The 26660-nt window shown below is 39.4% G+C and overlaps 1 protein-coding gene across 1 annotated transcript in view; it reads left to right on the top strand.

Moving 5' to 3' along the window:
• Window positions 1–26660, top strand: part of USH2A (Usher syndrome 2A (autosomal recessive, mild)) — an 802205-nt gene that overhangs the window by 768963 nt on the left and 6582 nt on the right. Inside the window, exons 64-69 of the mRNA XM_011929421.1 lie at window positions 9076–9285; window positions 11099–11337; window positions 12133–12341; window positions 19122–19298; window positions 20613–20696; window positions 25029–25273. Of these exons, the coding sequence (XP_011784811.1) occupies window positions 9076–9285; window positions 11099–11337; window positions 12133–12341; window positions 19122–19298; window positions 20613–20696; window positions 25029–25273 (1164 nt within the window). The remainder of the gene's footprint in view (window positions 1–9075; window positions 9286–11098; window positions 11338–12132; window positions 12342–19121; window positions 19299–20612; window positions 20697–25028; window positions 25274–26660) is intronic.

Below are 26660 nucleotides of genomic sequence, written 5' to 3'. Positions count from 1 at the left end.
TGTACTTAAGTACTTGAACCAATAGCATATTACCATTAAATTGTAAATAAATATCTCAGGATATATGAAGCAATCCAATCTGCAGGTGGAAACAAAAATGTTAACACATGCAAATAAGTCAGATGCTTTAAATGGTAGTTTTTAAAAGCATAGTTGAAACCTCTTCTTGTTAATTGATTTATCTATCTGTTTATGGATCTCATCATTACTAAGATGCCTATAAGCATCTAGAAAACTGTACAGTCCTCTCTTTGATTCCTATAGACAAATTTCTAATGGAAACCAGTAATAAAATTCTTTTCTTTAAAAAATCCATTGAATTGCTCTGATTTTTGCTTTTGTTCATGCTTGGGGGCTTTTTGAGAAATTTTAACTAATAATAAGACAAAGTAAATAAGCTGTCCAATTAACAAGTTTCAATGGAGAGCAATATTTTTGAAAAGCCAGGCTCTTATTTACTCTAACCCTCAAAGCTCTAGAGTACAGAAGTACCTGGAAGAAAGATACAGAGGGAGGTATGGGCTAAATTCCAAATGCTATGGAGCGTTTTCCAATCTTATTAATGCATAACAACTAACTAGAATCCAGAAGTGAGTTGCAGAATTGCTATCTAGTCCCACTAGATCCCCAAAACTGTTAAGTCACTCTCTCCTGTCTTTTCACACAAATAATTTGATAGTAATCACTATTATTTATTTAGGGTTTGTTGTGTGCTAAGGGCTATGTTAAGAACTGCATGCATATTAACTAATTTAATCTCATACAACCATTTGAGATAGGTGTTATTACTGACACTATTTTACAGGTGAGAAACATGAGGCATTGAAAAATTAGGTATCATGCCCAAGGATATAGAGTTGATAAGTTGAAGGACTCAAATTCGAACCTTGAGATTCAGGTTCAAAGACTGGTTTCTTAAATTCTACCCCAACAGTAGCCTCCAAATTGCATTTGCATGCAGCTTTGGGACTTTCAAAAATTGATGAAATATTTATAAATATATTCATCCCCCACCCCATTCCTCAGAAATTTCTAGAAACATTATTGCATGTAAATCTTAAAATAGTCCTGTGGGGTAGGTGTTGTTATCTCTTAGCATAGTCAGGAACCTGAATAACTTAGCAAGTTACCTAGTCAAAAAGCAACGGAGTCAGAACTCAAGTCCTGACTTTCTGACCCCAAGTACAATGGTGGCTCTGCTGAACTGCAGCTTCTTCAAATCACCTTCATCAGGAGCACAAATTCCTGACCCTGTGAAGACAGACTGATTAGGGTTTCAGTCTGGGCTACATGAATTACCGACTCTGGATCCTCAGCTAGTAATTTGAACTCACTAAACTTCAGTTTTCTTATCTGTAAAATTGAGATTAAACAAACAAACAAAAAAACTTACCCCAGGAAGGTTGCTGTCAACTTTAAATAAGTTGACTTCAAAGCTAAGGTATTGTCACTTACAAAAAAAAGTAAGATTTAATATATAAATACACAGAAGGTGTTCAGTATCCAGCATTCCTGTAAAATGAAAATCAAATAAAGTCACTCTCCAGCTGCAAACTCTCCTTCCCCCATTCCATAAAATGCAAACTCCTCTCTAGTTCCATGAGGCCTTTCATGGTCTCACTTTTGTCCGCTTCTGTCCTCATTCCATTGCTCTCTGGACCTTACTCACTAAGGTCAGCCACACTGGCCTTCTCGAGGATCTAGCCCTAAGGCCTTTTGCACGTGCTCTTCTTTTCCACAGAATGCTCTTACCTCAGATCCTCATCTGGTGAGCTTCTTCCAATTGTATCCCAACTTGATGGTCACCTGTTGAGAGAACCTCCTGGACAAGCCAACCATTTTCTGCTATATCACCTTATGTATATCACCATACAATATCATCATTTATTTTCTAGCACATATCCTTACCTGTTTATTTTATTTGTGTTGTTATTGATTGCCTCCCCTCACCAGGATGTTAATGCCAGCCTTGTTCACTGTTGTATCCCCAGCTCATAGAACAGCATCTGGCATATAGAAATGGCTCAATCAATATGTGTTGAATTCATGGATGATAAATAGTCTTACCTAATTTACTATCCTTCGTGGAGATGTTAATCATAATTGGTGATTGTGATCTTAGCTTCCTCTGGCAACTTATTGTGGATAAAATATATATTTTAAGTGCTAATGGAAAGCAAGACAATGTCCTGCTGTACCCTCTTCCCCTAGGTCCCAGAATTCAATTAAAATCAGGTTCTATCTTGCCTAATCCAAGGTGTTTTAGATGAAGGGAACCTGGAATACAGGGACCATATCTGTAAAAGTGTGACTGTATTGTATCCAGCAAGGTTCTATGCAAATAGAGGTGCTGGAAAACGTCCATTTGATGGTGAAAGAAAATCAGATAGGTAGACAGTTAAATAAATAGCTACGTAGAGCTTTTCAGCACATTATTCCTTCATAACTGGAGCCTGCAGGGCTATTCATGAAATAAAACAATCTTGTAATCATGTAATTTCAAATTCATTGCATTGTCTCTTTCGCCAAAATTCTTTAACCACGATTCCGGCAAAGAAGATTTTGGCATATTGCTATTCAAACATATTCAAAACCTATGACAAGCGCTACCCTTTAAGAAGGCATTAGCGTGAGTGCCACGGGAAAATATACTCCAAGGTTGTAGATGAATTGATATGATTTCCTTGATTGTATCTTTTTATTTATGAGGCATAATTTATGAGCACTGGAAAGCAAACTGCAATGAGTGATGACTAACAACAGCCAAAGTCATAAATCAGGAGCAGTGAAAGAAGTAGTGATTTTGATCGTATCTATTGAATTAGCTGTTGGCCTTAGCCAATACAGGTATTGGAAAGACCTTTTTAATATCTATTTGTCCCCTCATGGGAATGTGATAACAATCTCATTACATGCCCCTAGGAAACAAATAATTTAATTGTTTGCCCGTTAACATACAACCTGTTTACTCTACTTATTAATTACTGGCATAGCTGTTCATGCTAGATTTTTTGTTTATTTCTGATGTGAATTGTTACAAAATTATGTTCACATTCCTTAGTTTTTATAAACAATTATGTCTCCTTAGAGCTTCTTGATATAAATTTGTCCTCAGAATTGTTGAAACGCTTTTTTTAATCAAACATTGTCATCATCCCACAAGGAAGTATGTTACTGTTTCACAGAAGTTGCAGAAAACTCAGATATTCTTCCCTCTCTTAATCCTCTGAGAGTTAACAGTTTTACTAGTACAGCTCTTATCATAAGCAGCCTGGATAAAGAGCAAACTCTCAAATTGCTCCAAGCACAAAGACAGTCATCATCACTTACATTAGGAATTAACAGATTAGAGATCTTTTGGAAAAGACTAGTCGACTGAATTTGGTTACTCCTGTATTATATTTTTATAAGGAAAATAATAGCAAATGTAAGACCAAATAAACATCAGCTTGGTGCTGACCCATATACAAACCATCCAGGAACATATATTATGAAGTGTGTTCCCTGGATTTGAACAAGACTTGTAGCATTTCCTTGGCCAAAAGAATCATAAAATATTTTCACAATGTAGGGGTTTTTCTTAGGATGCCATAAAGGAAAAATGCATCAGGAACCCCCTTGAGATTTATATTAATAATTTAGCTTTGCTCTAAGACAATACTTGGAAAACATCAGTCCCAAGGAAGGTTATTTCAGAAAGATACGAGACATTGAGCGAGACAAAGCATTCAGGTGAAAACTACTTTGTTTAGCCAATACAGGTATTGGAAAGACCTTTTTAATATCTATTTGTCCCCCTCATGGGAATGTGATAACAATCTTAACAACAAGTTAAGTGTGGAAATTGTGCTAAAGAATAACTAGCACAGGCTGAGCACGGTGGTTCATGCCTATAATCCCAGCACTTTGGGAGGCCGAGGCAGGCAGATCACGAGGTCAGGAGTTCAAGACCAGCCTGGCCAACGTGGTGAAACCCCATCTCTACTAAACTACAAAAAATTAGCCAGATGTGGTGGCAGGTGCCTGTAGTCCCAGCTACTCAGGAGGCTGAAGCAGGGGAATCACTTGAACCCAGGAGGCGGAGGTTGTGCTGTCAAGATCGCTCCACTACACTCTGGCCTTGGTGACAGAGCCAGACTCTGTCTCAAAAAAAAAAAAAAAAAAAGAGGGAAAAAAGAAGAACTAGCACTGTAACAGAAGCATCTAAAGGGGCCACCACTCTGGGAGATTTCTGATACATTTCCCCTTCTCCCATCCTCTGCAGACTGGTGATCCCTTCTCTTTCCCATTCACAAAAATTATTACAATGCTTCTGTTCACAAATGTTTGCTTTCCTCCTAGAATAAAATTAGAAGGAAAAATGTCGGGTTGAGAGAAATTGGGAGCATTTAGAATAATATTCCTCTGCACTAAAAGAAAAATAGACTCAGCAATCTCTAGAAATATCAAGGTTTCAAGAAATTATACCTTAAGTGAAAATTAGGAGGCAAGAAGTGGTTCTACAAAGTCAGTAAACTCTAGTTCTGTTTGGAACTATGAAAAAACACCGTAGTTAATTCTGTGATGATTATTGAATTGTAACATATTCCAAGATACGTTTACTGTGTTTATTTGAATGACCGAAGGTAATGACAAAGGTAATACAAAGTATAACTCTAAAGAGACATAACATAAATAGAAACTGAAAATGTACAGTGCCTATATTCTGTACGTAGTTCTATAAAGAATAGACCTTTGTGTTTTTCAAATAATATTGGGTATAAAAGTCACTTGGAAATATGTTGAAAGGGCAAATTCCAAGGTCCTGTCACCAGAAATTCTGATACAGGTACCCCAAATCATTTTGATGACCATGGCTAAGGAATATATTTTGACAAAGACTTCTCTCAAAGAGGCAATTTTCAAAAGAGAACAAATGATTAAATTCATTGTTTTCACAGCAACGTGATTATGGCAGCTTAGTGGCAGATGTTGACACTCCATGTAATTAAAAATTTTTAAGGCAAAATACAGTAATTAGTCCTTTGGGGTAGGAAAGAGTAAATAAAAGAACAATTTCATGTTTTTTTCTGAACAACAAGCATAAATATGGTAATAGTCTCTAGTTGGATTGAAAAATGTATTACGTTGAAAACAGAAATTCCATTGAAAACACATATTAATCTACCATTTTGCTAGTTAATTAAAGAATTTGTGCCTAAACAGTTATAATTTTTATGCTTATTAAAAGTAATCTATGTTTTCTATGACATTTTACATTGTAACTGTTTTCATGGTTACAACAGAAGCCTTAGAGAAATAAAACAACCAAGTCAGTCAGTCCTAACTTTTCATTGTTAACAGTTGGGGAAGTTTCTCACTCTACAGTGATAACTGTGTGTGCAGCCACGCATTCACACGGGAAAGTGTTCACCAAACCCAAATAATAATGTACTTCAGCAGAAACTTTAATCATCTTTAATCTTTTATTATAAAAGAATAAATATGTTCAGTCTATGAGAGCACATGGACACAGGGAGGGGAACATCACACACTGATGCCATTGTGGGTAGAGGGCTGGGGGAGGGATAGCATTAGGAGAAATACCTAATGTAAATGATGAGTTGATGGGTGCAGCAAATCAACATGGCACATGCATACCTGTGTAACAAACCTGCACATTGTTCACATGTACACTAGAACTTAAAGTATAATAATAAAAAAGAATAAATATGTTCAGTCTAAACACTGTAGGAATAAAGATAATCCTGAATAAATCAAAGATGAAGAACATCTTGGCTTTTTTTCCTCTTGGCCATGGAATTTATAAGCCTTACTTGCTTTTCTTCCCCAATAATAACTCTTTCATTTTTCTAGGAGCTCACACACTAAAGAAAGAGAATACACAGCTGTTTGATCACAAGATATTTTATTTATTGATTTTTACGGGTTCATTACAACTAAAAGATCAGGACATATTGCTAAAAAATTTTCTCTGCAGGATCTCTGCTGCTTCTTTCTCCGCCCTATAAAGACAGACTCAAATCTTGGGGCACTGTTTCTCAGTGGGAATCATAAACATTATCTGTTAGTATTTTTACCCTGGACCCTGAACTATACTTCAATCCTTTTATCTCTTGCTTAGCCGGACATAGACAAAAATCCACAGTGATATTTTAGACAAAGAACATTTTTGCCTCAGCAGAGATAGAGACAAAGAGAGACAGAAAGAGACAGAGAAAATAATATTATTCACAGGTTCTTTTTTCCTTTTCTCCTAGTGGTTTGATATAACAGAGACACTGTCTCGTGGTACAAGTTTTGTGAAATTCATAATGCTTCATTATCTCAGTCAGCTTTCTCTTCATTCTAACTGTTTTCATTTTCACAGTTGCTCATGTAAATAGGTTGATCCTGCTTTGCATAAGCATGTTGATTTATATGAATGCTATTTTGATCTCAAATTGATTGAATAGTAAAAAGAAAGTCTAGGAAAAAGAGTAATGTATTATGAAGGACTCCTGCCAAAGACACAATAGCCTATGTACATTCCCTATTAGTGATGGGGAATTTTGAGTTGCCTGGTTTTAAAAGGGAATATTTCCAAGAAATATAGCACAACACTGTAATACTGAGGCCCAGGTGTTTGTAAAATCCAGGGATTAAATCCTATTTTGGATTTGGAAATAGAACTCCACCTAGTAGAAGTTCACATAACACAGGAAGGCTGAGATTTAGTACAATTTACAACACTACCATTAAAAAGCCCTAATAGTATTTATGATTCTATATCTACATTGAAAATGAAAGAAAAGTTAATGTTCATAAGCCAGAGCTAGAACTGTGCTGAGCACTTTCTATGAATTATGATTATTTCATCTCATTTTCTTTCAACACCCTATGCCTGTACTACTTCCATCTTCTATTGGTGCACAGTAATTAACTGGCAAGTTGTTGAATTTTTCTTTTATTATACCTAGTTGCACTTTCTGCCTCATTTTCTTCCCCATCCATTGTAACCTGACTTTAAATTCTGCCTGCCCTTAAATCACCAATCAAATTTCTGCTGTTGGCAAAAAAAAAAAAAACGTCATATCAATATTTGCACCTTACTTTGTATTCCTTTTTCAAGAATATTTTTTCAAATCTTGTTATTCATTGTGCAATAATAGGTGTCCCCCACACCACTTCCCCAGAAAGATATTTGCAGTAAAAGTGGTTGTTCTGGGGCAGAGTGAGGAGACAGGGACCCTACTCACCAGCCCTGAAATCTGACTTCTTCATGAATAACCTCCACCTCCCCTCCCCAGTGTAAGTCTGACCTCACCCATTTCTGAGCGGACTCTGAGAGCAGCTGCAGTTGTATTCTGATGGACTCTAACTTCCATGAAATCTGGCTCTCCCATTGCTAGCTCCTTACTTCCCTATACTTAACCAAAATAAACCCCCCTCACCTAAGACAACTTGTACATGTCTAGCCATCCTTGCAAGCTAAGACACCTTACCTAATCTAAAATTGCAGGTATTTGTCTATGGACAAGACATTAAATTTTCATGATTCTGAGTATTTTATTTATGCATATGGATGGCATACAGAATCAAAAACCCCACTCATTGAAACAGGCACTGGAGAGCAGAATTGTAGTTTCAGTGCTCGTAACTTTTGTCACCTTGAACAAGATAGTGAAATTTTCTGAGCCTCAATTTCTTCACCTTTAAAAGGGGACTAGTAATAAATACATTCTCCACTCACCTTACAAGGTTGCCATTGTAAGGACTAAATAAGCTGACATAAGTTAAAGTGCTTTGTAAAATGCAGAGTTTATACAAATGTGAGTGATTATTATGCAAATGATGAGAGGATGTATCCAAGCTCTAAAAAGAGCAGGTGTGTCTATGTAAGTAGGTTAGTTGTCTCTTTTTAAAAATGAGGCTCCTGGCAATCCTATCAGCAAGGGGCTGGAGATTTGCATTTGACAGCAACCTGAAAACAATTCAACATCAGAAAATTTACTTTCACAAAGGAATCCGGAAAAAAAGAAAAGTATGAAAACCACTGATAGGATTTGACCTAACTACTAAAAACCTCTCTAATGTTTCTTCTCTTGAAGATATTATTGATGCAAAAGCAAAGTAAACAAAAATGAAACTAAACTCTCACTGCAAAGTATTCTGACAGTTTTATTTTCCCCACAAATATCCCCTATTTTGAACATTCTGCATGCTTTTTTTTTTTTTTTTTTTTTTTTTTTAATACTGAATGCCTGGAATGTGTGTACTGTAGAATCAAACAAGTTTTTCAGACTTGTCTTTAAAAGCTCAGGGGCAAATTTTTAGAAAATACATAGTGTAGAAGAAATGCAATGAGAAAAATTGTCCTGAAGTTAGACTTTCACCTGAAAGCTTACTAAGGAATACTACTACTCCTAAACATGCAGACAGTCTTCTTGTATTGCCATTTAGATCTATCATTCCGATTGATCACTGTGTAGTGGGCTATTATTGGGCCTAATTTAACCCTATACACTCACACATCCATCTACTCTGTCTATTGTACCTGACATTCTACAAATTACTTACTCATGCAAATGACGACCTAAGGCAACCTTTTAGGATATTCGTGTTTAATTATACAAATGGTTCTTGATAAATAAGATTATACATCATTCCATATGTTTATTCCCTCCTTGATGAAAGGAAATTTAATTTTCATGCAGATTTGGTGGGGATGATGTTTAAGAATTGCTGAGTTTTATGTAGTCTGCAGATCCATCCAGTTTGCAGAAGCTGACAAAATCACTCCACTTCCCACACAGAGATGAGCAGTTTTTTCATTAGGCTTAAATCAACCCGCTGCATTCTGAAATCCTACATGGCCTTCTTTGTGTTCACATGGTCAAAGGCAAAAGGCAAAAAATAAAAATGATATAGGAAGAACCTGCTCTCCTGTGTGATTACAAAGTTGCAAGATCAAAGTTTATCTTTTCCTGTTGTGTTTAGTTGCTTTTGGTTGCCAATTTCTTTTTTTTTTCTTTTTTTTGCCCCCCAGCCTGAGGGTATATTGCTTTTGACAGTCTTGTTGATTTCTCTTTGGAGGTCTGGGCAGTGAATTCTGCAGGAAAAGCCCCCAGTAGCTGGACAAGGTGCAGAACCGGGCCAGCCCCACCAGAAGGTATCAGAGCCCCTACGTTCCATGCGGTCTCTTCTACCCAAGTAGTGGTCAACATCAGTGCCCCCAGGAAGCCCAACGGGATCGTCAGTCTCTACAGGCTGTTCTCCAGCAGCGGCCATGGGACTGAGACAGTGGTGAGCAACAGAGCTAAAAACCCAGGACTGGTTGACTTTTAAAAATCATTACCATGGAGCCCTTGTGTTTATGTTTTTATTTTTCTCTCCATCTTTCTTATCCTTCTATTCTGAATTGCCCTATGGTGAACTTAGTAGCACAAAGATCCCTCAGAGAAGAAAAAGTGAACCCTGAGGAAACATACAGAAAGTATGTAAACTCGTAGGGAGAGAGATGCTAAAGGTGGTATTAAAGACTCCACAAACATAAGAAACTAAGACTTTAGAAACAATCAAATTAATTTAATTGAATTAGAAAACAGATCAACCACTTAACAGAGTGGTGGCACATAGTGAGAAGTCGGCAAATTGTAATTATTGGTGGTGTAAATGTTAGTATGAAAAAGACAAAATAGAGCAAAGATTATCCTTGGAATCTCTATTTTGACATGCACAAATCTCTAATAACACATGGAAAACTCTCATTCCTCTGGTGAATTCAAGAAAGTTCTAACCCTTTCGAAGAGAGAGCAGAGCAGCTCCATCAGCACAGCCCTAACTCACTGTTTGTTCATTAACACGTTTGAGGCACATTGGGAGACAGGAGAGATTGCTCAGGGGTCTTTCACATTGTGCGTTAGCTAAGCCCCTTCCTGGAGGCGATGTTAAGAATCAACTAGACCAGTTCCTGCATTATTTTAAATGAAGAGACCAGCAGCCAGCAGGATGAAGACCCTTGTCTCTGTGGTATAGCCTGTGTCACTCTCATGTTTCTCATGAATAAGTGGAGATTATAATACTTTGTTCACACAAACATTGTATAGAGATTGTGCAGGTCCTGGTATTACACTACAAATTATTTAGATCAATTTAGGGAACAATTTGGGCAAGTGTGGAGAATTCCTCTGAGACCACAGTGTCAGGTATTGAAACACAATTTCAACAGATAACTTGGATACAGGGAGGCTTGGATTGAATGTTAAAGGAATAGTAGCATATTTTCTATAGGGCTTTGTATTCAATAAATATAGATGATGTAAATACAATCAACCCTTGATTATCCATGCTTATAAAATGATAATAAACTAAAATAATTTATATTTGGAGTGCATTGTATGCATTTTTTTAACAGCTCTTCTTAATCATACATTCTTTTTGTCAACATGAAAATTAATTTCCAGTTTCTGAACTCTTGTTCCAAAGAGTACTTATTAAAACCACAATGAGGTTAAAAATTTGCTGAAAATAAACCAAAAAGTTTATAATCCTACAAAGATGATTGAGAGAAGACTATGATATTTTGTAAAAACCAACACCCTCAGAGGAAGAGATTTTCAATTCTCCAATACTTATACCTGAGTTTAATGTAGATATGAAAGGATTTTTTGACGGAGAAATTGCATGCAAGTAACCATTTGCAGAATATGGACCTTGGTGAATGCTGCTAGACATATAATTGAAAGACAGATTTTGTTTTTTGAAAAGACATCACTCAGAGGGTCATAGACTTTGATCAACACTTTGTGTGTTGTTCCATGCCATTTTCTAATACCATTCTAAAGTGATAGATAATCGATAATATTATGCCTTGTGATTTCCATCCTGCTACCTCAAACTTCTATTTAACGGTTACATTATCAAATTTTTCACCTATTTGTCATACCTCTCTAACGGGGTTGGTAATTTTTTGAGGATAAATGCCATGCTAAATGCCATGTTTCATCTCCCAGAGTGCCTGGCGTGGTACTCCATTCATAGGAGGTGGGATCCGATAACATTCATCAAACACCTCTAATGTTTGACACTGCCTCATCTAGCCTCTTTCCTCCCACAGCTATCCGAAGGCATGGCCACCCAGCAGACTCTCCATGGCCTTCAAGCCTTCACTAACTACTCTATTGGAGTAGAGGCCTGCACCTGCTTCAACTGTTGCAGCAAAGGACCGACAGCTGAACTGAGAACCCATCCTGCTCCGCCCTCAGGACTGTCCTCTCCACATATCGAGACGCTGGCCTCAAGGACGGCCTCCTTCCAGTGGAGTCCCCCCATGTTCCCCAGTGGTGTCATTCACAGGTAGTGGGTCAGGCGGAAGGATGAATAAACTAACAAGGCATGCGTACAGACTTATGAACTCATGGTATAGCCTACTCCGTACCTAGGCTACAAGCCCGTATAGCTACCCAGCACTCCCCAGGGAGGACTTGCTTATTGAATAGATATCTACAGCAAAGTAGACAAATAAATTGATTTGAGTGCTAATGTTACCTGTGATATATTTAAATCATAAAAGCAGCTAATGATAGAAAGGAGAACAACAAGATAAGCTTTACATTAAACAGACAATGCAGTATGTTTGTATTCAATATCCTCCTCCTAATAGTTTTCTGGAAGCATTCCTTCTACAAGCCTTCACTGGAACATAAGACACCTCCACAGTTAAATCAGAATTGCCCTGATCTAATTTAAAATATTGTCATAAACCACTGTTTGGAAGAAAAAGAAGACACTTGACTCAAATCATTTAGAAAAAAAAGTCTTTATTCTAAAAAGAGAAGAACCATTTATGTCTCTCCTCTTAAAAGAGGGAGATGTCTTATCTCTACCAACAAGGATCGCTAGTTGCTGGGTAAACAGCAATGTGTGTGTAGACGGTGACTTCTCTTATCATTTCTCTAGTTACATCTGCTGCTCGTTTCCAATAACATTACATAAAGTGTTTCTGAGAGCAGTTTTCTGCAAATGGAAGTTTTAAAGAGCCTGTAGTCTATGAAAACAAAATGTCTCCTCACAAAATAGAACCAGTTTAAAAGAGAGAGTTAAACTAATTCCATTACCCATCTTCACTCTATGTATCCATTCTCGTTTTAGCTATGAACTCCAACTCCACATGGCTTGCCCTCCTGACTCAGCCCTCTCCTGTACTCCCAGCCAAATAGAGACAAAGTACATGGGTCTGGGACAGAAAGCCAGCCTTGGGGGTCTCCAGCCCTACACCACGTACAAACTGAGAGTGGTGGCACACAACGAGGTGGGCAGCACAGCTTCTGAGTGGATCAACTTCACCACCCAAAAAGAATGTGAGTACAAGTGGCTGCTACCATAAGCCAGAGAGATTGGAAGGCATTCAGGAGAAGCTTGTCCTGAAAATCAGGGAAGCCACTTTTTAAAACAGATTGAGTGGGCTCAATAACACTGAATGTTACTGAAGCATTGATGAGGATGACTACTGAGGAAAAATGCCTACTGGATTTAATAATATGGAAGTCAAGGGCAGATTTAGGAAGGATTTTCATGTGGGGATAGGGTAAAAACAAATTTAGGGGAGTTAAACCATCAATGGGAAGAAAGAAAGTGAACAAACACTGATAGACCATGTTTATAAACAGTTTTGCTACTCCTTTTCTTTGTAAATTACGTGGCATAGTCTCTAGTATGTCCAGAAAGCATTGAGACATAGCACTATTAGGAAAAGCAAAAGGGCAACTGAGTGAAGAAAAGGGCAATCAACTAATTAATTGGGGGCTTCCTTACATTTTTATATAATACAGTCATGCATTGCTTAATGATGGAAATATGTTCTGAGAAATACATTGTTAGGTGAGTGTCATGAAAATATCGGAGTGTACTTGCACAGACCTACATGTTATAGCCCACTCCGCCCCTAGGCTACAAACCTGTATAAGCATGTGACTGTGCTGAATACTGCAGGCAATTGTAACGCAATGGTTATTTGTGTAGCTAAACATAGAAAAGGTACAGAAAAAATCTGATATAAAAGATAAGAGGGACAGGCGCAGTGGCTCACGCCTGTAATCCCAGCACTTTGGGAGGCCAATGCAGATGAATCACCTGAGGTCAGGAGTTCGAGACTAGCCTGACCAACATGGTGAAATTCCATCTCTACTAAAAATACAAAAATTAACCAGGCATGGTGACACACACCTGTAGTCCCAGCTACTCAGGAGGCTGAGGCAGGAGAATCACTTTAACCCTGGAGGGAGAGGTTGCAGTGAGCCGAGATCATGTCACTGCACTCCCGCCTGGGCAACAGAACAAGACTCCATCTCAAAAAAATAAAAAAAAGTAAGAGGTGGTACAGGGCAGCTCCATTATAATCTTATGGAACCACCATCATTTCTGCAGTCTTGATCAAAACATCATTTTGAGATACATGACTATAACTTAGATTTTATAAGGTATATGCTTTTATTGTTTAATAATGGCAAACACAAAAAGGATTAAGAATAAAATAAGTACTTATCAGAACCAACTACATAATTTATGGAGTCCAGTGGAAAATGAAAATATGGAATCCTTTGCTGAAAAATCATTACGAATTCCAAGACAGCAACAGTAGAGAGTCACGCTAAGCCCAGGACTCTTCTGCGTCACAGGCCTGTGCAGCAGCACAGTTCACGTGCCAAGAAAGCTGGTCCTGCTTATCATCCCCTGACCCAGAGGCAACCACTACTAATATTTTGGAATAATCAGTTCCTTTAATCTCCTTTCTATGCATAATTTTTACCTGTGGCTGAGATACTATAACTAAAATTTCATAATCGGCTTTTTGTTTGACATTATTGTATTAGCATTTCCCATGGCATTAAAAAAACTCTTTAGCCACCAATTTTCATGGCTATACAATAATCCATATATAAATTAATTGGGGCATTTGGGTTGTTTTTTAATTTCCCTTTAATAAATATGATGAAAAAAATCTTTGTGAACAGATCTTTGAATGTCTGGTTATCTTCTTAAATTAAATTTTGACAAATAGAATTTACTATTAATACATCAAATATTTTAGTATTTTAAGGCTTTGAATACTAATTTCATGTTTTACTTCCAGAAAGATTATGTCAGATTATAATCTTACCTAAAATACTCTATCTGGCATTGAATATTATGCCAATTTTAAAAGCAAGAATTACGCATTTATAAAAGACCAGTGTCTCACACAAGGACCTTAATGTGTCTGAGCAACAACATGGCAGGATGTTAGTAACAGGTTACGTTTACAGAGGACTTGTTTGTTCCTGGTAGAATTTTAGCATTTTACAAATACTTATTACAACAGGCCTATGAAATAAGTACTATTATTATCCAAATTTACAGATGAGAAAACTGAGGCAGGACTATGAATTGTGCACTGCAATTCCAGGATACCATTCATATAGACTGTGATCTGAACTGAGGCTCTTGGAGTTAGACAATGAAGTGGCCCTCAACTAAGGCCACAGCTTAAGTAACCTGGCCAGTTTCCACATCTAGTTAGTGCAGCAATTACTCTGAACTTATGATCACTGAGCTTGGCTGCTGTCTCAGTACTACTCTTTCCCTGATCAATTAATTTCCTACTCTCTGTAATCAAGACTTCAAACCATCTCCACCTTCGCCAAACCTCCCTCTGCAGCTCACCCTTTCTCCCTGCATGCCCACAACCTGGCTCACCCATTTCTCCCTTTACTCTATGCAGAACTCCTTGCCTTGTAATTCTCCAGGAAAAGAGATGTCATCAGTCAGTAATTTACTCCTATTCTCCCTGCAGACAAACCTATCTGCATTTACCCCATTGCTGTCAGTGACAAGGAAAGAGTGGTCCTTCTTCCGTCTGAGATAAACCTGCCTCCCGTGTAGTGAATTTCATCCCCTTCACTACTCACCATCCCTTCGAAAGGGTCTCCTTAATCTTTCTGTGTATCTCACTTTTATTCAAAGTTCCTTCTATCTTTCTAATGTTAAAGCAAACAAGCTCCACTTCCCCTGCAGTGATGCTGGCTCTCCTCTCTCTGACAGCAAAACTTTCCTAAGGAACGGTCCGCAGATGCTTTGCGCATTTCCTCTCTTCCACTTACTTTTCAACTTCCTCAGCACTGGATGAAAATATCTTCCTAAGTTTGCCCTTGGCCTCCATATTGGTATATCCAGAAGGCATTTATCTCCAGGAGTCACCTTCACTGACTTTCCAGTAGCATTCAATGCAACTGAACTTTCAATTTTCGATCCTTTCTTAAAAAGTGGTTTACCCTCATTTTCATAACCACCCTCTCCTGGTTTCTTTTCTACTATTTTGGATTTTCATTTTTAGTCAACTTTGTTGGTTGATCTTCTTCCACTGCCCAAATCTTAATCCTAAACTTTTAACTTTGTCCCCTTGCCCTTTCTCTCCTCCCTCCTTTCCTCCTCCCTCATCAGGTGAGGTCATCTGCTCCAAAGCTTTGGTTCCAAAAGCCAGACTCCCGTGGTCACCTCCTACCCAAGTGCTCTGTTTTGAAGTGTATACCCCTGCACCCAGCTTCCTCACAGACATCTCCTTCTGAATTTCTCATGCCCCAGACAGAGCTTGCAATTTTCCCCTTCAAGCTATGATTCCTGTAGTCCTCACTTTCTCCATTTTCATCTCCAGCACTGGACACAGTATCTTAGATTCCAATAAATGTTGCTTAATGAATGAGCGAGTGCACCTAACACTGCATGTTTATTGTTGACACTGCTCAATCAGCATTTTTGTCACTCATACTATATTCAAAGCAAACTGTAATGATTCTTAATGTGTGCTGTCTGATTTTGTAATCTCCTTCACAGTACATCCAGAAGCCAATTTTGCTAAATGTTGTAGCTTTTGGTTGATGTGGCCAGAAAGCCAGAGAACAGCTAGGTGAGCTTTGTAGTTTATAACCAATGCCCTTTTGAGTCATGAAGCTGAGCTTTTGCCGATTTTTTTTTTTCTTATGCTTGGAAGAACAAAGTGAACTGATTTAAGATTTTCTTCCTGTGGCCAGGCATGCTGGCTCATGCTTGTAATCCCAGAGCTTTGGGAGGCCAATGTGGGAGGATTGCTTGAGGCTAAGAGTTCAAGACCAGCCTGGGTAACATATCAAGATTCCCACCTCTACAAAGAAATTTTTTTTTAAATAGCCAGGTATGGTGACATGCACCTATAGTCCCAGCTACTCAGAAGACTGAGGCGGGAGGATTGCTTGAGCCCTGGAGGTCAAGGCTGCATCGAGCTTTGATCATGTCACTGCACTCCAACCTGGGCAACAGAGTAAGACTTTATCTCTGAGAAAAAAAAAAAGATTTCCTTCCTTTGTGTTTTTTCATATTGGAGAAGCAGTTGGACTACTACCATAGGAGAAAAGGTTCCCTTAACCCACTACTGGGTCAATAGATATGGAAAAATACAAGAAATGACTACGATATGGGTTCTAAAATACCATTTATATTACTTTTAACTCATTATAAACACTGGGAACAGGAAAATCTGCACCAGATAATACAAACCAGAAAATAATTTGGGGCTGGGTGTGGTGTCTCATGCCTGTAATCCCAGCAATTTGGGAGGCAGAGGTGGGCAGATCACTTAACGTCAGGAGTTCGAGACCAGCTTGGCCAACATAGTGAAACCCATCTCTACTAAAAATCCAAAAAAATTAGCCAGGTGTGGTTGCACACACCTATAGTCCCAGCTACTTGGGAGAACGAGGCACGAGAATCACTTGAACTTGGGAGGCGGAGGTTGCACTGAGCCGAGATAGCGCCACTGCAGTCTAGCCTGGGCAACAGAGCAAGAGTGCATCTCAAAATAATAATCATAATAATTTAGAAATAGAATATGCAGTTTTATATAAATGTGATCACATGTACATTCAGCAAAGGGTCTGGAGATGAAGCCTAACAACACCTTCAGCCCCCTCTGCTTGAATCCCCCTTCAGTGGAGAGAGAGGTGAGATATAAATGTTTAACAGCTGGCCTGCTTGAGGGACAAATGGCCTGATTTGAAGTGCTTGTCAGTTTCCATTGTGTGAACACCCCCATTACTGCTTTCAAGTGACCAACACGACGGCACTGAACACAGTCGGGAAGGGATGAGTAGTAGCTTATCATTATATAATATTTCCACCAGTCAGATAGAGTGGATGTAAATGACCTCAGGCACACAGACAGTAGTAAAACGTAGTGAAACAATTAAAAAGTTATGAATTTGGAGTATTTATAACCTTTGTTTTAATATAATTATTTGTTTATATAATTTAAATTTTAGTAGTGGCCGGATTTAACAACAACTTGCGAAATTCCTGAGCTTCAGCACACCACTGGGAAGCACCCACAGGGTGAACCAGTAAATTCTGTTCCTTTCAACGAATGTGTACCAATTTTAACAAAGTAGTATGGGCCTTAGTTTAAGCAAGTCTAGGTTCAGCTCCTTGGTCTCCTACCAGCCACTGACATAGAGCAAGATATTTGACCTCTCTGAACCTGAGTTTTCTCACCTCAAAAATTAGGAATCAATCCAAAAGGAATCAATCCTTTTGATTGAAAAATTAAAATCAATCCTTTAATTTTGAGGATTAAATGAGATAAAGTATGTCAAAAGCTAGGAGCATAGTGGTTCTTATCACTTTTTCAGTCTTCCTTGGGGAGGATTCGTAAACTCATTATTCTCGATTATTTTAATTGCTTACTCTTTTTCCTCAGGAAGGTCTCCAAATCCTACAGGACAAATAAGACTCCTATCTTTCTATTTTCTTGCTAGTTACAAGCCGTTTCTTTATTTGTGCTGTTATGATATAGGGAAAAGGTGAAAATCTACTGAACTAAGGTGATAGAGAGAAGTCATAGACAAATAACAATAGAGCTTTCCTTGTGATATTAGGCAGAATTAATGTTGGAAAAGCATTGAGATTTAAAGAGGGCTTGATAACTCTTGTTTTGGTGTTTGCAGAAAATTTTTCTTATGGCTTTATGAAAATATCTTATTTTGAAAGATAACAATCAACTATGTCTTTATGGCTGAATGTTATAATTACAAAAGCATAATTATTCCTTATTTTGTTATATTTCCTAACATCAGAAATAGATGGATTGTTTTTTAAAGAAAAAGAATCACATTCAATTTATCACTACTCACTCCTTTCTTTTTGTAAAAGCCAATTTGGTATGTAGGTGAATCTTAATGTTTTTACAAATATATTGATTATTTTGTAGAAAACAAGATCTCATGAAATAAATCTCTTCTGACTTGACAAAATGATATGGTATCCCTTCATTTGTTTCCACAAAAATTATTAATTTAGAAGATGAGCCCCAGTTAAGGATTTTCTTTTTGTTTTAGTAAGGAGCTGAAAAATCAAAAGAGACTGTGCCTGTGAAATGTACACAAAGTTGCTTCTATATGTGATATAATACTTAGGAGACCTAAGCTTGATTATATACTAATGTACTATGCTATTGATTGATGAGTCAGGGCAATGAATTATTATACTTGAATTGCTGTTTGCAAGGCTTTTTAACTATCTCAGAAAACAAACTAACGGTTTGAGAAAAAGCTTTAACAATAAATGGGTGCCAAAAGGACATAATTCACCATCTGAGCAGTTTGGTTTGGAGAAAAAAATATATTAACTTCATCTAGTCCTTGGGGCTTTGTGGCAATAAATATTGATTTGATATGAAAAATAGCTATCTACTGTAGTTAATAGTGTTAAGGATACTTTACCTGTTAAAAAGAGGGAAAATGCAACAAAATATGAGCTCCAGGGTTATGTTGGTGAGCAGATCCATTGTATGTTAATAGTTTTATTTATAAAACACCACTCTGTATCGATTTTTTTTAAAGCAGGCATAAAGTTGCTGAGAAAGCATTTCACACATGTTCCCATTGGTTTTCTTTTGTTTTGTAACACTGAGGAAAAAGTGAAGGATTCTAACAATGTTGGTCTTCTTTCTTTTTTTTTTTTTTTTTTTTTTGGATTGGTTTGGTTTGGTTTTGCTCATACTTTTTTTTTTTAAAGCGCACACCTGCACCCCTTCAAAGAGGTTACCCTTTTTAGAACCTACAACTTTCTCCCCACAGTGCCTCAGTACCGGGCCCCATTTTCGGTGGACAGCAATTTGTCTGTGGTGTGTGTGAACTGGAGTGGCACTTTCTTCCTGAACGGCCGACTGAAGGAGTACGTGTTAACCGATGGAGGGCGACGCGTGTACAGCGGCTTCGACGCCACCCTCTGCATACCGAGAACGGCGGACAAAAGTTAGTTTCTGACTCCTGTTTCTAAGTGTGGAAGGCGCTCTGTTCCCCAGCTTTACGGGATGTTAAATCTGAAAGCTGACCAGCAGATGCTCACCATTAAAACATCCTGGTTTAAGTGTCCACTTCTTGTGGGAAAGTTACCGCTTAGGATAAATAAGGTTTTCTTTCCTTCCCATTTGCAGCTTGACAGCACTGCAGTTATAATGTGGTTCAAGGGGAGAGTGCTGCCTCCACAGGACTGGAGGGTCCCCAGGAAGGAATAAGACCGAAGGGCAAGTTGGGGTCACAAAAGAAATAGCACCCATACATAGTCAATGACTACCCTAAAATAATACACTTCTAGCAACTTCATAGGTTTTCTTGCTGTATCTCCAGTCTCCAAACAGAGCCCTATCAGGAAATAACTATCTCCAACTCATAAGGATCTGAGTAAGGGGTTTCCTTCACCTTCCTTGATATCAGCCCCTGGAAGAACCATCTTGTCCCTCTAAGATGGAGTTCCTTCTTCCTGTTTACTTACACGTCCCTTTTCTCTTTGCCTTGTTTTTAAATTGAATTAAGAAAATGCTTTACAAGGCACTAAGTATTTTCTAGTGATCAGCACGCTCACAGGACCAACGCTCACTATACAATGTAGTGATTAATGAGTATTTTATCTTGGTGTAAGGTAAAGGTAAACAGTGAGCTCCAGCATTGCATGTATACTCATAGAAACTTAATAAAATTTTTACAAAGACTCAGCTACACATGTTCATAGTTACCGTTCATGGTCACCTGGGCAGCTCATTGGGAAGGAAAGGTGGCCTGATGGTTGGCAGACACAGGTTCTACCTGGCCAGGCCTCTAACCATCTGTGTAACCTTGCAAGGGTCACTTCCCTCAGGTTCCTGGCCACTGAAAGAGCAATTTAGACCATGTGATTTCTAGGATCCCTTTTGAGCTCTCCTGTTCAGTAAGAAACTCTAGGTCATTCAGTGGAAAGTACACCTGTAAATTTCAAAGGAAGGGTTTAAACCGTGTGCAGAATAAGACGCGCTTTGTGTATATCCTTTACTCTGTTATTCTTTTCCTTTGCTGTATAAGCTCTAATTTTTCTTAGTTCTATTACCTATGGATAGGCTATTATTACACTAATGATAGCTTTTTTTCTTGAGCATTTTAAAATTAGAAATAATTTTGAATATTATATAAAACATTCTAACTTGCTCTGAAATCCTCTTTTTCATGCTATGATGCATTGCTCTTTTAAAAGCATGTGCCCTATTTGTAGGTGTTGAATGAACAAGTCATTTACCAATTCTTCCTTTTGTCTAGCCTTCTTTTTCCAGGTCATCTGCACGACTGATGAAGGAAGTGTTAAGACACCATTGATCCAATATGATACCTCTACTGGACTTGGTAAACAACTCATATTATACTTGGTGTAACACCTATGCATTTTCCTCAAGAAACACACATATGTTTGTTTATACATACTTGGGGTCTTAATGTATTAGCACCGACTATACAGAAGAAATTGTGCCAAGTGTGTCCGAGATTTTTTTTTTTTTTTTTTTTTGAGACAGAGTCTTGCTCAGTCACTCAGGCTGGAGTGCAGTGGTGCTATCTCGGCTCACTGCAACCTCTGCCTCCCGGGTTCAAGCAATTCTCCTGCCTCAGCCTCCCAAGTAGCTGGGATAAGGCACGCACCACCACACCCAGCTAATTTTTTCTATTTTTAGTAGAGACGGGGTTTCACTGTGTTAGCCAGGCTGGTCTCAATCTCCTGACCTCGTGATCCACCCACCTCAGCCTCCCAAAGTGCTGGGATTACAGGTGTGAGCCACCATGCCCAGCCAGAAATTTTTTTAAAAGTCCTCATGGGACTTATATTAGGCAAGGAGTAACAACATACTGTTTTTTTTTTTTTTTTTTACAGAGTCTTACTCTGTTGCCCAGGCTGGAGTGCAGTGGTGCAATCTCAGCTCACTGCAGCCTCCAGCTCCAGGTTCAAGTGATTATCCTGCCTCCCGAGCCACGCCTGGCTGATTTTTGTATTTACAGTAGAGATGGGGTTTCACTGTGTCGGCCAGGGAGGTCTCAAACTCTTGATCACAAGTGATCCACCCACCTTGGCCTCCCAAAGTGTTGGAATTACAGGCGTGAGCCACCACACCTGAATATACTCTTAAATATACTCTTAAAATGCCAGAATATACTCTTAAAATGCCAAACATTGAACTGTAAATATGGAAAAGACCAGAGAGCTCAAACTAAATTTTTCTTCTAACCACAAGCCCTGTCAATAAAGTATTGTATGACTTCATGTACATAAAGGTGATTTACAGAGGAAGTTAGAGGAGAGATCAGAAGAAGAAAGAAAATATTCAGCCAATTCATGTTGATGATAATGTTAATATTCTGGATTCAAAGCCTAGAATGATAAATTTGAAAAGTGTATTTTATCCTCCATAAAAGAGTATGATTGACTGTTGATATCAAGTAATTTAGCTCAAGGGATACAATTTTAATTTTTAAGGAGCATCTTTTAAATTCAGTTTCACTCATAGTCTCTGAATCTAACATTTGTGATACTTTATAAAAGCAAATTAGAGAAATGCCAAATATTTTCCATTAAAACAGATTTGGAATTGATATCCCATTTTAAATTCCAGTAATTAATGACATATCAAATTTGCATTTATATATAAGGTTTTTTTGAAAAATAAAAGTGTCCAAAATTTCTGAAACACAATAAAACATAGATATTATTGTCGAAGATAGTTTCAATTTGTAAAAATAACATATTATTCTATGTTTCCAAACTTTACATGTCTGGATGTCATATAAAATTTTCTACCACACTTAATTCCTCTCATATGGCTTATTTCATTTAATAGCAGTGGTAGGATAGAACAGACATCATTCGGTATTCTGTTAGCAACGCCAATATTTCCCCAAGTGGACAAGTGGAGGTCTAAGGGACACAGGAATTTATCCAGGAATGCTCTGCTAGCTTGTTACTGGGATGAGAACACCAACATGGATTTTCTATTGACTTCTGGCCTGGGACCTTTTCTTTGCAATGGTTTGCCAAGTTAAGTACACGTAAGAATCACCCCAGTATGCTTGTTTATTATAGTTTCCTGGGCCTCTGGCAGGGATTCAGACTCAAGGAGGCTCAGAATCTGCTCTTTCCTGCCCAGTGATTCTGACACAGGGCTCAGGACCATGTACTGAGTGATGCCGGAAAACCAAGGTTGCTCACCTTCTAAGCCCTGCCAGTCTAGTTTCCTTGGTGAATAGGAAGTGTGTTGTTCCTGAAGGCAGGCCAACAACAGAGAGGGATTTACTGTGACACTGGCTGTGGTTTCAGTTTTTCTTTGGATCTGAGGCCCGGTCACCAGAGTTTCAACCCCTGACAGTGAACCTCCCATGTGATGCACAGGTGGAGTCCCTTGAGGTGAAGGGGTACTTTGAAAAGCCAGAAGGGAAGGGATAAAGGGACACCATCCTGATCTCGAGGTCTTCATAAAAAGGAGAAATCCCTGGTTGGCTCATGAACAAGAATTGAGGGTTTCCATTGTGTCTGGAGGCCAGGCTCTGGGCAGAGCAGAGGGAGGGAACTCTGAGGATTGCACAACGCTCTGGCAGATTCCAAGATGTGCTACCCAACTAATATCCGTCGTCAGTTCTAATTTTCATGGTGTAACTTTGAAAAACACTCCTGTTCCCTTGCCCGGAGGCAGCCTCCAAGCAGGAGAGTGGCGGAGACCTCATTTTCCTCTGACTGTTCTAAGGGCTATTTCTCTTTTGAGACTCCCCTCGGGCAGGCTGCCCTCCCTTCCCCTATGGGCTGTGGAGGAAGGCGCCCACTGGGCCCATCACATCAGTTTCTGGAGTCACAGCCAAAGAGTTTTTTCCTCTCTGTGCCACATACAGAGGAGACAACTCTTTTAGTGTGCCACCTAGGCTGGTTTGTTTTTAATCAAACAACACACGTTGGTTCCTAATTAGGGGAATTTCGACCTGCTGGAGCTTGATTGGAGTGTTGACTCAACCCTTTATTTTAGAGATGGCAAGCAAAGGTCAGAGTCCAGTATTTAATCACAGAGCTGATCGGCAGCAGAGTTAGGGTTGACAAAGTTTAGTTTTAGTCACTTTCTCTTCCTGCCTTTAATATTTTCACCCCAGTTCTGAACTTTTTCCTTTAAGTCTTTCCCTGGGAGTGTGAGTGTGAAGTACCAGGCAGGCCCACAAAGTTCTAAGGGAGCTGAAAATGGGGAGATTTGTCCAGTGAGTGAGTAGGCTTTGCAGTTGGGTCTGTTTGTTTTTCTGACCTGGCTGTAGGTATTAGATTTAGATGACTAGCTCTCTCATTCCCAGCTCCACACCAGCCTGTGTGGCCCCTGCATTGGATCCACAGGTTTCTGTGCTGGCTCCAGCAGTGGCTAGATGGGAGCAGATCTCTGGTCACTCCACCCCCACCCCTGCCACACTCCTGCTTAGCTTGCCAAACTGACAACATAATTTCACTGCCTTTGACTGTCCTGCTCTGATCCTTGTCAGCCTCTCTCCTATCTTCCCCACAAGACTTAATAAACCTGCCTGGCTGGGCATGGTGGCTCGTGCCTGTAATCCCAACATGTTGGAAGGCCGAGATGGGTGGATCACGAGGTCGGGAGATTGAGACCTCCTGGCCAACATAGTGAAAACCCATCTCTACTAAAAATACAAAAATTAGCTGGACGTGGTGGTGTGCACCAATAATCCCAGCTACTTGGGAGGCTGAGGCAGGAGAATCACTTGAACCCAAGAGGCAAAGGTTGCAGTGAGCCGAGATCACACCACTGCATTCCAACCTGGGTGACAGAGCAAGACTTCATCTAAATAAATAAATAAATAAATAAATAAAAGAATAATAATAATAATAATCCTGCCTACCCTTCATCCCTGTAAAGACCTAAGCATAGGGCCTGGCACCAGGTACATTATTGTTAAACATGAGCCACTTTTATTAATACTAACCTCATGTGCAGAGACTCACATCAACTGAACTCTCAATGTGTGAACACCAAACAAAGGTAAGTGGCCCCAGTGCTAAAAGATTTCTTTCCATAGGAAGCTTTCCCAGTGCATTTGGGTGACGGTTTGCAGAGCTTTTGCTCTTTAACAGAGAGGCCATGTAAAGACAACATAGAAGAAAACACAGGCTATTAATATCATAATGGAAAATGGAATCTGATGCTTCAAAATCCAGTTTACACAAAATGTCAGGAATGGGACTGTTACATGACACAAGGCCACCTCAGATCTCCAAGCAGTGATTTTGTTTGTGACTCTGCAGCAATAATAGTAAGGGTCCCAGTCCCTCATGAGAACCCAAGCAAGGACTTTGCTCCCAAGGCACACAGTTATGAAACAGGTGACCCTCAAGGTTACTTTGGTAACCCCTTTTAAAAATTGCTTCCCACACTCCCATCTTTCCCAGGGATTTGCCAAGACAGTGGTGATTTCCAACCTGAGCAGCAGAGCCAGAAGTGTCAGCAAGGCCTCTCAAGGGCTGTAAGCATCTCGTTATAACCCAGCAACCCACTGAACCATTACCCCAGCCTGTACACAAGTGCAAACAAGCTCCAAGAGACAAACTGCTTTCAACTCCTCTCTAATTTACTATCAAACAGCAGGGCCAGAGATGACAAAATTGCTTTCTGAAATAACATTTCCCCTTTCTTTCTCTGGGTTTTGCAGGCTTGGTCTTAACAACACCTGGAGGAAAGAAGGGATCGCAGAGCAAAAGCACAGAGTTCTACAGCGAGCTGTGGTTCATAGTGTTAATGGCAATTCTGGGCTTGATCTTGTTGGCCATTTTTCTGTCACTGATACTACAAAGAAAAATCCATAAAGAGCCATATATCAGAGAAAGACCTCCCTTGGTACCTCTTCAAAAGAGGATGTCTCCATTGAATGTTTACCTACCTGGGGAAAACCATATGGTATGTCTGTAGAAGTGTGGCCCCATTTCCCTAATTTCCCTATCACTGGACTAGAATACTTGTTTTCCTTCTGAGAAAAATGTGTCATAGCCATAGTAACAAGGAACCAGATGTAAGTTATGTTTCACTAAGTGTGGGGACCAAGAGAGACTAACCCTAGAACAGCTTTCTCAACTTTGGCTGCACATTAGAATCACCTGGAAAGCTTTAAAAAATATCACTGCCTGGTCTTCATCCAAGAGATTCTCATTTCCTTTGTCTTGAGTAGGGCCTGAAGATCGGTATTCTTTTCTTCACTCCAAAAGTGATTTTAATGTGTAACTAAGGATGAGTATTTCTGCCCTGTAATTGTAAGCCAGGGCCGGGTGAAGAAGAGTTGTATGTTGAGATCACCTGGGGAAATTATAGGTTGTATTGCTGTGTAATTTGGTGGTGGGGAATGGGCATTAAAAGGGGGAGATGGGGAGGGAGGGACTAAAGTGTTAGCGGTGCTCAGTCTGTCCTGTGGTCCTGACACCCTGTGCCACAGGGGATGGAAGGCTCCTCTTAGCTCTAGACTACTCACTCCCAAAATAGGAGGTCCAGTAAAGGTCTAGTGGGAGAGGGCCCCATCACTTGGTAGTGCAGGACAGTCATTGCCCAGAGCACTCATTGAAGAGTAAAAGGTGATTTAATTCCATGGTGCACTCTGCTGTGGGGCTATGTCTACCTGGAGGAGGAAAGGCTGTGTTTTCTAATCCTCACCAGGTACCCATCTATTCCCCAAAGCTGTGCACCCACAGGGCTACATCTTTCTGAAGAGGTGCCTTTTTTTCCAGTTTGCACTAAGGTTCTGTATTAGCTAGTGGCTACCCTTGGCAGTACCAAAATTAAGCACAGAAGCCTGGTCAAGCTGCTTACAGTTCAATATTTTTAAAAAATGGCGGGGAGTGAACGCAGCAGCATTGTCTGCCTTCAGACCTCTTCACTTTTCCAGCACTCAGCGATGAATGATCACTGGTTAAGCCCCAACATGGCTGGATCAGACCTAAGTAGCAGGAGTGCTGGGGGCACAAAAGGGCAGTGGGCCCCCTGAGGTCCGTGGTTTGTGGCTGGTGTGGGAAGTAGCAATAGGACAAAGATGTGGTGGTGGAGAAGCAAAGAAGGCACTGGTCAACACCACTGGGGCCTTGGCTGTCTCTCTAGTCACATCTGTCCCACTCCTCTTCTCACTGATCCTCCTCGGAGCCTCCTTCCTCCCTCAGCCCATCAGACAAGCTCTAAGCACAGTCACCATTGGGTGACTCACACTCTTGCTTCACTCACATCTCTGCACAAATGTCATCTCCCATTCTATGGAAAATTTCCTAGCCCCTTAACCCACTTCTTTTCTTTTCCATAGGATTTA

The sequence above is a fragment of the Colobus angolensis genome, unplaced genomic scaffold (assembly GCF_000951035.1).
Source record: "Colobus angolensis palliatus isolate OR3802 unplaced genomic scaffold, Cang.pa_1.0 Scaffold81, whole genome shotgun sequence".
In the NCBI taxonomy this organism is placed as follows: Eukaryota; Metazoa; Chordata; class Mammalia; order Primates; family Cercopithecidae; genus Colobus; species Colobus angolensis.
This window is presented reverse-complemented; position numbering and strand designations above follow the sequence as displayed.